A 15233-nucleotide genomic window follows, 5' to 3' on the forward strand; every position below is an offset into this window, starting at 1 on the left:
TCGGGCTTCATAGGCATATTGTCCCCCAGTGTACTGATCATTGAGACACGGTTCCCAGTAGATCACCGAAGTCAAGCATCACTGGCTGCGGTCAGTGTGCGGGTGGGTAACAAACTTGGATCACTCTGCGTAGGGACCAAGGGTGTGTGGTATTGGTCCTCGTTAAACTGTGCTACCGTAAAGTGCTCGACTTCGCGCGCAGGTCGTTGGGCTACCGAAGCGGGGGTGCCATCCCCTCTGCAGAGGATCAAAATTGTGATGGCATGTCTTCGGATCATCCTCAGGGATGTTTCCCAGACCGTCGCCAATAGCCCATTGTGCAGTTCTTGTGCGACGTAAATGAACTACAGCAGCAACATTGGCATATTTTAATTATTTCGGGAATTGTTAGTTTTTGTTATCTTACGAGTCTCACAGAAATGGTAGAACTAAGTAGAAACTTTCTCGAAAAAATTTAGAAATTAGTATGAAAGATCGAGGGAATAAAATACTCTTACTAATTACTCTTGACTATTCGCGATCGCAACGCTCGAATACGCCATCTGGAGAGAAGACCTATGCTTTTGGCCCTACTCCTTTTCTCCTCTTTTCAGTTGTATAGGAATGTTCTACGACATTTACCCCTTCTCAATATTTTTCGTAATTAATTGTCCCAAATATTTTTTAAAATTTTCAAAATGCTTTCTTTTAGAGCTATGTTCTATGTAGTTTTCAGTTCCGTATAGTGTCCTAACTTGAAAGTTTTTAATCTATTTGAAAATCAAGAGAGGAACTGAAATACATCCTTCCAATCCCATGCTAATGGTGAAAGCATGTGAAGTGTTGCCATAGGTAAAGAGTTCTGCTCTACGCCACCTATAGCCCATTTCGATACCTAAAATTGGCGTAATTAATTTGCTTTATATTAATAACCCCCTACAAATTAATTCTTCTCCCAAAAAAAATTTAAAAATATATATTTCTACTCTTAATGATGCTTCATCTTTGCAATGATGAATTAATTCATCATGCAATGATGCATTAATTCATCATTGCAAAGATGAATGCAATGATGAATTAATTCATTATTGCAAAGATGAAGTATTGCATGTTTACAGTTGCGTACAGTTTACAGTTGCGATGCGTACAGTTGCGGCATAATAAGCATAAAATTAACTTTTGATTGTCCAAACCGGGTCCTCGTATGCCAAATACTTCAAACTAAATGGCTAATAAAACCTGAAAATGGAAGGACAAAAAAATCAAAAATACTTCTACCCCCAAGTATCAAAAAAAAAAAAAAAACAAAAAACACAGCTTCGAACATCGTACGCAGCGAAATATTGTGCAACATAAAAATGAACTCTATTTTTAATACTGTTCGATATTTTAAAAAACGCAGTGGAATGTCGATCTATCTTACAGGATTTAGAAACGTTGTAGAATATCGATCGACATCGTCAACACGATATTCACAAAAAGAATGCTGGTTACCATCATCATTGTGTTATTTGTAAAAATCAAAAATCGCGTTTCATATATTTTCCATGGAGCTAGGCTCCATGATATTTTCAGGCCTATTTGTTTTGTACACCAGGAAAAAAAAAGAGAGAAAAAACTGGTAATTGGCGATCGAAATGGGCTGCAGGTGGCGTAACTCTTTTCCTATAGCAACACTTCACATGCTTCCCCCTTTAGCGTGTGGAAAGTCATAGAGGAAGGAAGTACGTTAGTTTCTCTCTTGATTTTCATATAAATTAAAATCTTTTAACTTGAAAAACTATATGGAACTGAAAACTACATTAAACTAAAGAAAAGTATCATGGAAATTTAAAAAAATATTTTCATTAAGTAAAAATATTAAGAAAAGGGAAAATATCGTAGTACATTCCTATATAACTGAAAAGAGGAGGAGAGGGAGGGGAGAAGGGCTAAAGGTATGAAACCGGTCTCTCCCCAGATGGCGTATTCGAGTGTTGCGATCGCGAATAAAACCATTTCTAGCTAGTTTTCTAAAGAAACAAAATATCTTTCATTAAAAACTTTTAATGAGTCTTGGTACTAAGGGATATTTAGGAATAAGGCTGCAATGAAATGGCTTTGCTTTCAGCAGTTTAATTTGCCATTTCTTTTAATAATTATTGTTAAAATAAAAAAAAGAATTAAAATGAAATTTACATTACTACAATAAGTTTTTTTTTTCACTTACTTTTTTCTCTTCCTCTTTTTTTTCTCACTGAAATTGAATCTTAGCAGAACTTTATTTTTACAATTCCTAAAATTTCTTTAAAAAAAAAGAAAAAAAAGAATTTGCAACTATAGCTAGAGAGAAAAGTACCGTGTGTTGTTCACATGTATACTGAGTGGAAAGAAAAATACCAAAATATTTTATGAATGCTTTAATGTTAGTGATCCATTTGTTTCAACAAAACATAGGTAATAACTTAGTACTTAAAAGTTTTCCTTATAAAAAAATAGTAATAGAAACTTTCTTTAAATTGTGACTGCAATTCTCAGATAAAACATATTTTTTTCTTTCTCAAATAAATAATTTTTTATAAGTCCAGTAGCAAAAAGTTGCACAAATAAGCAAATGCTTATAAATGCAATGCAAAAATACTCCTTTTTCACAAAGAAGATTAAAAAGATGCAAATAATTACCTTTGGTAACAGTTAATGAAATTTTTTTTTACTGGTATCAGTATAGAACACAAATTATTTGTTTATCATCCAATAACATTTATAATCATTAAAACATAGGCAATATAATTTACTTTAGACCTTGTTTCCATGATGTTTGTGCACTTTTTCATTGCTTTCTCTTACAATAAAAATTAAAAAACCTAGAGGGAAAAGTTATGCATCATATGACCATTGTAACTATGTTTTGCAGATGCATTCCATTGCAAAACTACCTCTATTGTCACTTTCAGCAAAATGGTCCTTTAGACAGGGATTTAATAAGAAAAATTAACTTGAGAACTTGAAAAAATTAATTATACTAGATACTCATTAAAATGTTTCAGATTCTATTAATAAAATTATTCAATAATAAAAGGAATATACTATCATAAACAAAAAGAGAAAAGAAAAAAAAAAGAGAGCATGTAAAATTGTGCATCATATGCTTAAGTGATTTGAAAATATTTTGGGAAATCTTTTTCAAAAAAGATTTTATTACTGTTTCCTTCCAGCTTTCATAAGCAAAGCAGTAAATAGTTGATTAATTAGATTAGATGTTTTGTTGTTTAATTGATATACTAAATAAATAGCATTTTTGTCAAAATCTGAGTTTAACTAATGCTTCATTTTTAAACATAAATTAGATGGGATGTTTTGTCTTACAGTTGATATTCTAAATTAAATAGTTTTTTCTTTGCTAAACTCTGAATTTAATATTTCATTTTTAAAAATAGAGTTTTGCCAAGCGAGTAAAATAGGCACTTCAGTCTAAAATAGAATTATTTAAAAGTGATTGGAACAATTTGGTATAATATGGCTAAATTTCTTTCTGTATACTTTATCTAAATATTTATACATCATATTCATTTTGAAACAAATATTGAATGTATTTTATGATATATATCTGATGTGTTTTAATAGGCCCTGAACGGGTTACATTTCAAATAAATTATTTGATATGTGTTATCTGTATGCATAATTAATTTCATACATAAGTGATGAATAACAATTATTATTTTTTTTCTTAATCATGTGCTCTATTTTTTACTCATTTAGTTCCTGTATCGTAAATTTTGGGTCCCAAAATCAAACTACTTAAACATCTATTACTAACAAAATTTTTAACAGTTGCAAAGAAAATTAATTGAAAATGTGATTTAAAGTCGTAAAATGTAAAGGAAAAAAACCCAGATTGGTGGTTTTAAAGATGGGTATTTTCCATGTGGGCCCAATCTTAAAAAACTCAGTATTTCTGTACAGGGCATAATTTGATAAACCTTTTTTCAGTGCTTTTTTTTATATCTTTAAAGTTTATTTAATGCTTTACAAGAATAAAATCATCGTACAATACAATAAATAAAGTAGTTTAGTAAATAAAAGAATTAAGGCAAAATTAACTTCTTATAATACTAATTATATATTAATTCGACTAATTATAATATATCGAGGTACATGGAAATAAACCAAGAAAATAATTACAAATTAAGTTTGCTAAAAGAAACATCATAGATGGTAACTTTTCAATCTTTTAATTTGTATTTTCTTTATTTTTGAACATTTGGATATTTTTTGCTTAGCCACGCCAACTACAATCCCCAAGGCACTAAATGTACTTTAAAAGTTGCATTTTCAAAAAAAAAAAAAATTGTTTAAAAATTAAAGGAATAATAAAACTAGTGATGGAAAAATTGTGATAGTTAAAATAAATTTCAAATATATTTCAAATTTTCTAAACATTAACTTGACTATTATTGCTCAAAACCAAAATTTTTCCAAAGTGGGAGATTTTTCCGTATCAGTACCAGTTTACGTGAATTACCATCATCAAGGCGCCAAAGGAATTTTGAAAGATCCAGGGATTTGCCTAGGAAAGACTGTGAATTATACTCTTCGAGTTGGTCCCCTTCTGTGACATTTATTTTGGATTCTACTGCCAAGAAGTTGGTAAAACTTTAAAATTATTTTGGTACATTTATCGATTCCAAAATCTTATATTCTGTTAATTTGGCATTACTATAGTTAAATTTCAGTATTTCTGACTTATTTCACAGACTAGACTTATACTGGGTTATAGAAACTAGGCTTTCTCAACAGCTTGAGTAAAGGCAATGTTAAGTAAAGTTTCTTAGTAAATATTTCATTATATACACTACATGAAAAATTGTTTTGTTTTTAACCATGTATTAGAAAATGTCGATTTAAGTTATGTTTCTGTGCAAAGGATTTATCACACACACTGCAAGAATGAGGTTTCTCACCGGTATGAACAATATAGTGCTTTTTTAATGTTTCTTTCTGTGAGAATGGTTTATCACATACATTGCATGAATAGGATTTCTCTTGTGTATGAATAAATGAATGTCTATTTAAATTGCCTTTCTGTGAGAAAGTTTTATCACATAAACTACATGAATGAGACTTCTTTCCAGTATGAATAAGAATATGCTTTGTTAAACTGCTTTTTTCTGTGAATTTTCTATTGCACACACTGCATGAATGAGGCTTCTCTCCTGTATGAATAAGTAAATGTATTTTTAATTTATCTCTTCCCCAGAATGTTTGATCACATTCATTGCATGAATAAGGCTTTTCTGCTCCAGTATGGACAAGAGTATGTCTCGTTAAATTGCCTTTGTGTGAGAATGTTTTATCACATAGACTGCATGAATAAGCTTTCTCACCAGTATGAACGAGATAATGTCTCTTTAAAGTGCCTAGGTGTGAAAATGTTTTATCACAAACACAGCATGAGTAATACTTCTTGCATTTAACAGTTGAAGATTTATCAGACATATTGGATAAATACCCAATATAAAAAGTCAAATCACTGCATTCTTAAAAATATTTTTACAACATTGAAGGAAAGAAGTAAGTGCACTTCGCTAAAGTTTTATTCAATGGTTTAAAACATATGATCTCAATCAAGTTAAAGTGCATTACTCAATACTCAATTTGAATTTGCAGCAATAAGGACAATTTGATTAATCTCAATTTGAACTCAAATAACATGCCTGAACAAACTGTCTGAACAAGCTTTTGACTTTATCATACTTTCGACTTGAGAAATGCCTTCGCAGCCGATGTTCTTAATAAAAATATTAAAAAAAAAAATTTTTTTTTTACACCTTGCTTTTATAGCTTCCGGTTAAACAGTTATCGACAGTTTCTATAAAAGAAGGAAATACTAATATAATTTCTGAGCTCAAATCTATGGATAATATGGATGGTGTTTTCTACAATAGGGAGCGCTGCAATCTCTATATCACCTATACTTCCGAGCCAAGCTTCCGGGTTACTGTTTCTAGTGTAGTTTGAAGCCATTTGGCTCAGAGCGTGATCATTGTGTTTTGAGGTTCTTTTGAATAGTAGTTCTTGCAAACGTTATATTTGTTTATTTATTACTTGTGTTTACAATGAAGTCTAAGTCTAAATGCAATAACTAATAAAGATGTCGTTATATAATAAGAAAAATAGTGAAAGGACACTTACGCTTATAAAGTTAAAATTGAAAAGGGTATATAATTTTAACATTAACAGATGGTGTTTTCGACACTAGGTAGCGCTGCGAGCTGCATGCCACTTTTACTTCCGGGTTACTGTTTCCAGTGTATTTTAAAGCCATCTCACAATGTGATAATTGTGTTTTAAGATTCTTGCATACATGGTATTTGAATACTTATTACTAAACTTAATCTTTCTCCTCGATCAATATGCTAACACTAACGTAAGATGGTGCACAGCTTGTGACACGAATAAACAGTAATAAACAAATGTAAAGAGACCGAATCAAGACTGCCAAAAAAGCGAGTTATTCAAAATCTAGCAACCATGTCACTTTTTTTAACAATATATCTATAAAAAAAGCAGCTGCAAACTTTCTAACCGGAACTAGAGCAGGCATACAACTCGATATTGTTATTGTTTACATTTCTACTGAAAACACCATCCATTGCTTGTGAAATAGTAGTGTTAAGAAACAGGTGGTTCGATCAATAATAAATATGTAAACCTAGTATTTGAAAAAAGAATCGTTATAAAACACTTCTTACCTTTTCAATAATCTATGCCAACTTTCAAATTTAAAGCTGAATAATAATTTATAAACTTAATCTTTCTGCTCAAACGATATGCTAACACTAACGTAAGATGGTGTACAGCTTGCAACAGGAATAAACAAATGGAAAGAGGCCAAATCAGGACTGCCAAAATAGCAAGTGTTTCAAAATCTAGCAACCATGTCACCTTTTTTAACAATATATCTATAAAAAACTAAAACAAAATTTCCCTTCAAACTCACCAGAATTACTTAATAACATTAATATCTTATGAAATACGACAAGTTTGAACTCAGAAATTACCTAATTTATTCTGCTTCTGAAAACAAAATTATTCATTTGAAAATATCGCCTTGCAGAATAAGCTGAAGCAAGCAGCTGCAAACTTTCTAACCGGAACTAGAACAGGTAAAGAGTTCGAGATTGTTATTGTTTGCATTTATATTGAAAACACCATCCATAAGATATTAATGGTAATAAATACGTAATTTTGGAGGGATTGAAGTTGAAATTTGTTTTACCTACCTATAGATATATAGTGTAAGTACTACTACAATAATACAATCCCAAATCACTAGTATGGATGGGTGATCGTGTAAAGCTAAGGGTGGCGGCGCCAGTGGTTAAATTGCTCTCGCAAGACTTCCGGATTACTTCTTCCGATATATTATTACGCCGCAGATTGAAAAAACACGCCATCATATTATTGCATCATATCTTTTGCAGTATTTCACATGTACCGAGTTCTTTCTTTCAGCCTTTAAACTTCAGCATTATCATATTAATATTATAATCATTAGAATATTTTCTAACTTAAAAAAATATTTTTGGCGACATTTTATTTTATTGTAGCTAAATAAGGGATAAAATACAAAACATGGCAAACCTTAAGAATTATTCACGAGATATTAACTTTTCAAAATTTTTTTTGGCCTTACGACCTCTGAGAATCAATACATTTCTGAAAGTTCTTATGAATGGTACAATTATGTTTAGATTTGAATCCAAATTACATTAACAAAACTGCATAGAATATTAGGCTTGTTCACACATCGCCTCGTAGTCATAACATAAGCGGAGGGATACACCGGAAATTTTCTAAATTTCTTCCGGTTTAAGGCAATGAGAAAGACATTTGTGTGCATTTTAAGAACCATCAGACTATTCTTTGACTTGATTTTAAGGTTTAACTTTTTGCTTTAACTTGAGATGAGCAAGATAGTGGCTTTTCACATGGTTCAAAAGATCAACCAAGTCATGTGACTGAAATTTCTTACATCTTTCCGTATGTTTAGAACCTTTAAGGGAGAACAAAATGAATAAATATATTACAAAAAACAAAAAAAATAATAATAATAAACATGAAAAATTGCAAAATACTTTTTCATTAGCATAACAAAAATTCATTTCTATGTAAAAAATATTTTCTTTTTATAATAAGAAATACACTAGCTAAATATAAGCATAACTTAAAATGAGACAATAAGAAATTAATGGCCAATTTCAATTAGCCACAAAAAGGTTTTAAAAGGAACATCTTTTAACATGTCCTACTGAAAACAGGTAGCTACACTATATCAATCGTTTAAGAGTGATAATCTATAAAGATAAGGGCTGGGATAGCCTGTGTGGTAGGGCGAGGGGTCGCAAAGAAATTCCTTGAAATTTTCGAAACGTTCTTAAATTGGATTCAATTCTTATTAGGAAATATGGTTATAATACATTAAACAGTATAGACTGTTAGAAAACAACGTTGTAAGTACTGCAAAAATTTTATGTAATCTCAAAAGTTATTTTGAGACGGATAAGTGGAAAGATTTTATTTATTACTGATTTGAAAAACTGTTCAGGTAGAATATCAATCAGGGTGGCTACACAAATCAGGTATCAAATTTCACTGATTTTTCCAGTAAAAATCTGAAAGTTTTTCAGCGTGTTTTTCTCTCTGCTAAAGTGTAGTATAGGTACAAGAAAAGCGTCAATATTTGTGTATTAGTCAATAGTGTAGTATTTCATTTAAAATGTCATTTTGAATAGATGTGGAGGAAACAATATGTTTAGCTTGCAGAAAATAGCGCTTTCAATGAATAAATTTTTTTTTAAGTGCTAAATACTTTTTGCACAAAATGTACCAAATACCAATGACCCAAAACAACCTTGGATAAGTACTGTTTAATATATTTATATAAGCAAAAGAAAATAATTCAGGGTGATTAGAAACAAATAAATTTTCAGATTCATTTACATTTCAATATAGAGCAATTTTATACTGTATTTTATCCAAACACTGCTATTTATAAAATTCATTAAAATAATTTTCTTTAAACCAATATCATAAGTCAAATGTTTAAATAATGTTGTTTGTGTCAAATTAGCACTATTATTTTAAGAGATATTCAGTATTCGTAAAGGAAAAATTGTCAAATTTCTTGTTGTATATTCTATATAAAAAGACTAAAAAAAAAAAAGAAGTTAATCAGTACTTATCAGAAATTAGAATATATTAATTCCAATCTAACATGATTTCCTAGATTAGATGAGTTAATTGTTTTTACATCTGGGCAATTCCATGATGTCGGGAAAAAAATTAACATTAATTTCTTAGAAAAACTATCTTATAAAACAAAAGTTTACTATCATCAAATTTTTACATTAAAAATTTAGTACATCATAACCTATTGAAAAACAATTTGTTTTATAAAAACTAATTATTATAAGTTCAAATTCTTACTAATTTACAAATTGTCTAAACTCTTGTGAATTTATTTGTAATTTAAATGCAAATTTGACTGAATTTTGAAGCTGATATTGGAATGAAAAATTCTATGCAGTTGTTTGTGAAACATGATACATAATTAATTTGAAATTTTTTACTTAAGTGTCAGAAATGCAAGAAAAATATTGCTGAGTTGCTGATATTTCAACTTTTTTATGATAAATTTACGTCTAAATAAAAGTAGATATAACAGATGGTTAAATAATTCAAACTATAAGAAAAATTCCAGGTTTTCTTTAAAATTCCATGTTTTCCAAGTTGTTGTCAAAATTTCCCCGACTTTTCCAGTATAAAAAAATTCCCTGATAATCAGGGTTGCAAAAAACCCACCTGGGTTTTACTGGGTAAAACCCACCCTAGAGTGGGTTTTTCTAAGATTGATTTCTTTTTTTATCCTCTGTTATATTAAAGAGCTATTCTACTGAAATATATATGTAGTCTAGCCTAAAAACAATTAACCTATAGTGAAGAAACTAATTGTGTTGGAAACTGGAGAGTTACCTTGCTGGCTAGATTTGACTGTATGGCCATTGATTATTCAGTGCCATTGATTCGCTTTTTATGCAAATAAAAATTTTTCCTCAAATATTTTTTTAAATTAAAATATAAATAAAAAGTAATCCTGTGTTAAAATAAGTTTCAAATGCGTGACGTATGTGAGTACATATAACATTTTGCATCGTGATGTCATAAGAAACTTTTTTTAGACTTTCACATCAATTTATTCGTAATAATTATCTATATGAAGTCAACTTATAAAATTAAACTTAGTTATTAATATTAAAATAAGCTTTTTTAAAATAAGGTACTTATCCCTGCCCTCTCTTTTGAAAACCCCTCATAAAAACATGAAAAACCCAGAAAAGCTCAATAAAACTCACCCGGGTTGGGTTCTTGTAGAAAAACCCGGGTTTTTTGTAACCCTGCTGATAATTCCAGGCTTTCCATGTGGGTGGCCACGCTGTCGATTCGCAAAAAATAATACGAGTGCTGTTAATACGTTTATCTATATTAATCTTTATTATCAATAATAAAATTAACAAAAATTCTTACCTTTGATAAAAGACTTCAAAGCAGATTATCCCATTCTGCAGATGTCAAATTCCGTGTAACATAATTTGCTGTATGGTCTATTCTTATCCCCAACAGAAACGAGTCGAATTTTATTAGCCTTTTCCTAGCCAGCAAATATTAAATACACACTTACACAACATTTTGAACTAATGTTAAAGAGAAAAAAAAAATCCTTATCACTAAAATGCAACCTTTATGTATCTCTTAAAAACATAGCTAATACTAGGCATGATTGATTTGGTTCAATATTTTTATTACACTATTAGTCTCCCCCACTACTGATATTTTGACATCCAACCACAAGTGAGGGGTAAGTAAGGATAAGGCTTAGCTGTGGTCCCCGTCAATGCCCGGACAACTTCTTTCCACTTAGATGAACTTGAACAGCGACAGAGAAAACCAAAAAAGGAAAGAGAGTAATCAGGATTCCAATAATTTCTGCTTGAATTTTTCTAATGCTTTTTTACTGGAAAGTTAATATAATCATACATTTAATATCAGAAAATAAAAATTAACTTTTCGCAGAATTGAAGGGCTTCTCGGGGCTTCGATTTTTTCCAACAAAATTCAAGAACTACCAAGGTTTCTCAAGTACAGTATAGAACTGATTATCAGGAACGATCGGGACCATCGCGATTCCGGATAACTGATTTTTCCGGTTTTCTGAATCGCTACAAAATGCCGTTTCTCTAATGTTTATAAAACGAAACTAAAAAATTATTTTGAAATAGTTTTAGAAATAATAAAAAATGATAAATAATAATAATACACTTAAGTTTAAATAAGGAAAGAAATTATGAAATAAAATTTATATACAGGCTTATATATGTTATTATTAACATTAATAACACATATAAGCTATTTGTGCTCATGTGAGATTCGTCTACAAACGGCTTTTGATCCGTCCTCTAAATCAGTTCTTTCGTCAACTCGATACGCCGTACGCTCTAAATAACAAAATGGGCTCAAAATCTTGCAGGAAAAAAAATTTTTTTAATAGAAGAAAATTAATTTCCGGTACCGAATTTCATTCCGGTTATCTGATTTCCGGATAAGAGGTTGTGCACTGTATTATGGGAACCTTGTATATAAATAAGGTAGTTTAAACAGTAATGAAAACTAAACCAAAATCAAATTTCTAAACAGTTTATAGCATTTCAGGAATGCTTATTTATTACATTAAAAAAATGAAAAATAATAATTTTCAATAATTATGGCACATAGAAATCGAGCAAGAAAATAATTAAAATTGATAAAAGAAACATAAAAGTGTAACTTTTCAATCACTTGGTTTTTATTTCCGTCACTTTTTTTTCAAGGACTAGAAAAAGTATTATATGGAATAAATATAATAATCATATCAATGTGTTTAAAACTTGCAAGTTTTTTAAAAAAAAAAAATGTTGAGTTGTGCCCACTAGTGGCTATGAATTATACCCTTTGAACAGTTCTTCAGTGATGATTTATTTAATTTCTCGAGGGCTACTGCCTGGAAGTCGTCAAGACTTGCCGATTGTTTTGGCATAGAACATGATATGAATATCTTTCTGAATTCCTTATCTAGTTGGCTTAAGAATCTAAAAGAATAATAAAATCCTAATAAAACCAATGATGGAAAAGTTATAATATACATTTAATAATACATTTTGCTTTTTCTAAAAATTAGCTTAATTAGAAAATTATTCTTGCTAACAACCAAAGTTCTTAGTTGGGGATATTTCTCTATCAGTATCATTTTAATTCAACTTATAACAAATTCTTAGAGAGCCAAACAATTTTTGAACTAGCAAAATTTTTTAAAATTATATAAATTTTGCAGTTTGCTTAGGATAGGCTATGAATTATAACCTATTATGATAGTAGCTGTAATTTCTTGCATTACCCTGTTAGAAAGTCACCATAAATCTAAAATAATTTTGGTGTTCTTATCGATACGAAAATCTAATCCTGTGCTGATTTGGCAATACTAAAGTAAAATTTCTGTGTAAATGACTATATTCCAAAATCTAATAGTAATATAGCATTTTAGAATATAGGGTTTCTCAACAGCACGAGTTAAAAATAATATTTGGTTAAGTTAAGTTTTTTTAGAAAATATTCTACTAGGTACATACATTACATAAAAAACTGTTTTGTGTTTTAACTATGTATTAGAAAATGTCTATTTAAAGAATATTTCCGTGAAAAGATTTTATCACATACACTGCATGAATGAGGTTTCTCGCCAGTATGAACAGTATAGTGTTTGTTTAATGCATCTTTTTGTGTGAATGGTTTATCACATATGGCACACGAATAACACTTCTCTTGTGCATGAACAAAAGAATGCCTAGTTAAACTCCATTTCTGTGCAAATGCTTTACCACATAAACTACATGAATAAGACTTCTCACCAGTATGAACAAGATAATGCTTTTTTAAATTGTGGTTATTTGCGAATTTTTGATTGCACACACTACATGAATAAGGTTTCTCTCCAGTATGAACAAGAGTATGTTTCTTTAAATTGCTTTTCTTTGCGAATGTTTTATCACAAACACTGCATGAATAAGCCTTCTCTCCAGTATGAACAATATAATGTTTATTCAAAATGCCTTTCTCTTTGAATGTTTTATTACAAATACTGCATGTGTAATTCTTCTTGCACTTAACAGTTAAGGAATTATCGGACATATTGGGTAAATACCAATATGAAAAACTTAAGCTCCCAAATTCGTCATTCAAATCACGACATAATTATTTGCGATTTTTTTACATCATTGAAGAAAAGTAATTGTAAAAGTTTCATTCAATGATTTAAAAGATATACTCTTAAAGTTAAAAGGTTAAGGAGGCTTACTCAATACTCATTTCGAAATTGCATCAATAAGTTTCTAAAAAGAGAGATCAATGAGAATGAGGTATAGCCTTAAAACAATGAGCCTGAACAAGCTTTTGACTTTGTTATGCATTTGACTTGAAAACTGCCTTCGCAGCCGGTATTATTTTTAATCAAAAACTAATCTCGAACTCCTAACAGTCATGATTTCCGGTTAGACAGTTTGCAGGTGTTAATACCATAGAGTTGAGATAATAGGTAGGTGCTTGGTATTAGTGGGATCTCAGTATTTGGCCCGAAGGGCCACCAACTGATTCGTCATATTCTGTTCGGTCGTAAAACTAGTAGTCTTGTACCTATAAGAAATGGGATAAAAGAAATTCACAGCAGTGGGCTGTGACGTCAGGATAGAATAAATCCTGGGAGAAATGAGTCTTTCATCAGTTTTGGGACTCTGGAAGTAAGGAACGTAGAAACCCAAGAAGCTCTTCGTCCTTCAAAAGTTCCTTCATCTCCTTGATGAGCTGTAAAAATCTGGTGGCTTTGTCGGCAGCTTTCACGGGAAGAAAGTTCCTTGGTTGCGGCACTTTCCTGGGTCTTGCACCGCAGCCCGAAAAACAGGCCGGGTGCTCACCATCACAGTTTATGCATTTTGCAGGTGTGGATCTGGGTTTCGTACACATGTACGAGAAGTGTGCTTCAGCACATTTCATGCAGGCTGGTTCGGTGGCTTGGCAGTTGCGCTGGGTGTGTCCATACTTCTGGCACTTAGAGCATTGAGTTTGAAATCGTCCTCCTCTGAATCTTTCAACTGTAACATTTTTCTCCAACATGGAACTAATGTTGAAGATATTTCTGCTAGTGGGCGTGTCAGTTTGGATGATGAGGAAAAGTGGGAGGGGCCTAAGCTCCTGCCCACTTCTTCTAAGCTGTATAATTTTCTCGGGCTGACGTCCAAATTCGATGAGATCTCGTTCTAAAACGAGCGGGATATCTGTGTCTGCTTGCAGTTCTCTGATGAGGGATTTCAGCTTTTTGTTGGGGGGAGTGTCCATAGTTGTGGTGGGCGTGGTTTCAACCGAAGCGGAATTCTCCTTGGGGTCTGCCGGGACTGGATCCGCTGGGATGGCGGAAGCTAGGTCTTGATCTACCGGCACCGTTTCCGATGCGGTAGGAGTCGTGATTTCCGGCTGGGCAGAAGATTCTGAAGAAGAGCAGTCTTGGTTCGGGGTAGTCATGGAGTCTTTAGCAGCATTGTCAGTCTTTTTCTTCCTCTTTCTAGGCGGTTCACTCGGGGGGTCCGATTTGGATTCCGTGATAGAGACCAGATAATAGGTAGAGGAACTTAGCTCGCTTTATTCCTTCCGAAAAGCCACAATAACCAAGCAAAGAGCTGGAGTCACGTGATGGAAAGAGTGCAATACTTGGCGCAATATCACAAATGTTGGCGCACAATTTTTTTTTTTTAGCGTGCTTTATTTCGATACATGGAGCTACTCCTAGCTCCATGTTTCAATATTACCGATGCGCAAATATTCGCAGCGTTTGAAAGAGGGAATTTGTTGTTTCAGAAATATACATTTTTTTAGGATTATTAAATTGGTTTTTAATACATAGGGAGTTTTTTTTCTAACAAATAATTTTTAATTAAAATACCGCCTTTATTGGAAAATTTAAGCAGTTATTAAATTTAAGCATTATATAAAAATAAAAAACGATATTCTGTCCTACTTATAGTTATTACTATATTCAGAAAAATTTTGTAAATGTTTTTATTACAAAGACCAATTTTTTTAAAAAAAATTTAACAATATATATTGTAATAACTGTATAACTCCAACGTTTAGTT

The 15233-nt window shown here is 31.2% G+C and overlaps 2 protein-coding genes across 2 annotated transcripts; both read right to left on the bottom strand.

The window, feature by feature from the left end:
• Nucleotides 1-2363: 2363 nt before the first annotated feature.
• LOC107454575 (uncharacterized) lies at nt 2364-13436 on the bottom strand. Its single transcript, XM_087149503.1, has 2 exons — nt 12709-13436; nt 2364-5496 (listed from the first exon to the last, which is right to left on the bottom strand). Exons 1-2 carry the CDS (start codon nt 13237-13239, stop codon nt 4834-4836), a joined length of 1194 nt encoding a protein of 397 aa, XP_087005629.1. The 5' UTR covers nt 13240-13436; the 3' UTR covers nt 2364-4833.
• On the bottom strand, nt 11702-14845 carry LOC147806030 (uncharacterized). The gene is made up of 2 exons (XM_087150050.1): nt 13406-14845; nt 11702-12143 (listed from the first exon to the last, which is right to left on the bottom strand). The coding sequence occupies exon 1, from the start codon at nt 14620-14622 to the stop codon at nt 13825-13827; it is 798 nt and encodes a 265-aa protein (XP_087006176.1). The 5' UTR covers nt 14623-14845; the 3' UTR covers nt 11702-12143; nt 13406-13824.
• Between the last annotated feature and the right edge of the window lie 388 nt (nt 14846-15233).

The sequence above is a fragment of the Parasteatoda tepidariorum genome, chromosome 8 (assembly GCF_982258835.1).
Source record: "Parasteatoda tepidariorum strain Cologne lab strain chromosome 8, Ptep-v5.0, whole genome shotgun sequence".
In the NCBI taxonomy this organism is placed as follows: Eukaryota; Metazoa; Arthropoda; class Arachnida; order Araneae; family Theridiidae; genus Parasteatoda; species Parasteatoda tepidariorum.

Coding starts and splice junctions, on each gene's coding strand:
- LOC107454575 (XM_087149503.1), bottom strand. CDS start 13,239: ATGTCCGATAATTCCTTAACTGTTAAGTGCAAGAAGAATTACACATGC. Junction 5,497..12,708: donor GACATTTTCTAATACATAGT/TAAAACACAAAA, acceptor AAATATTTTTAA/GAATGCAGTGATTTGACTTT.
- LOC147806030 (XM_087150050.1), bottom strand. CDS start 14,622: ATGACTACCCCGAACCAAGACTGCTCTTCTTCAGAATCTTCTGCCCAG.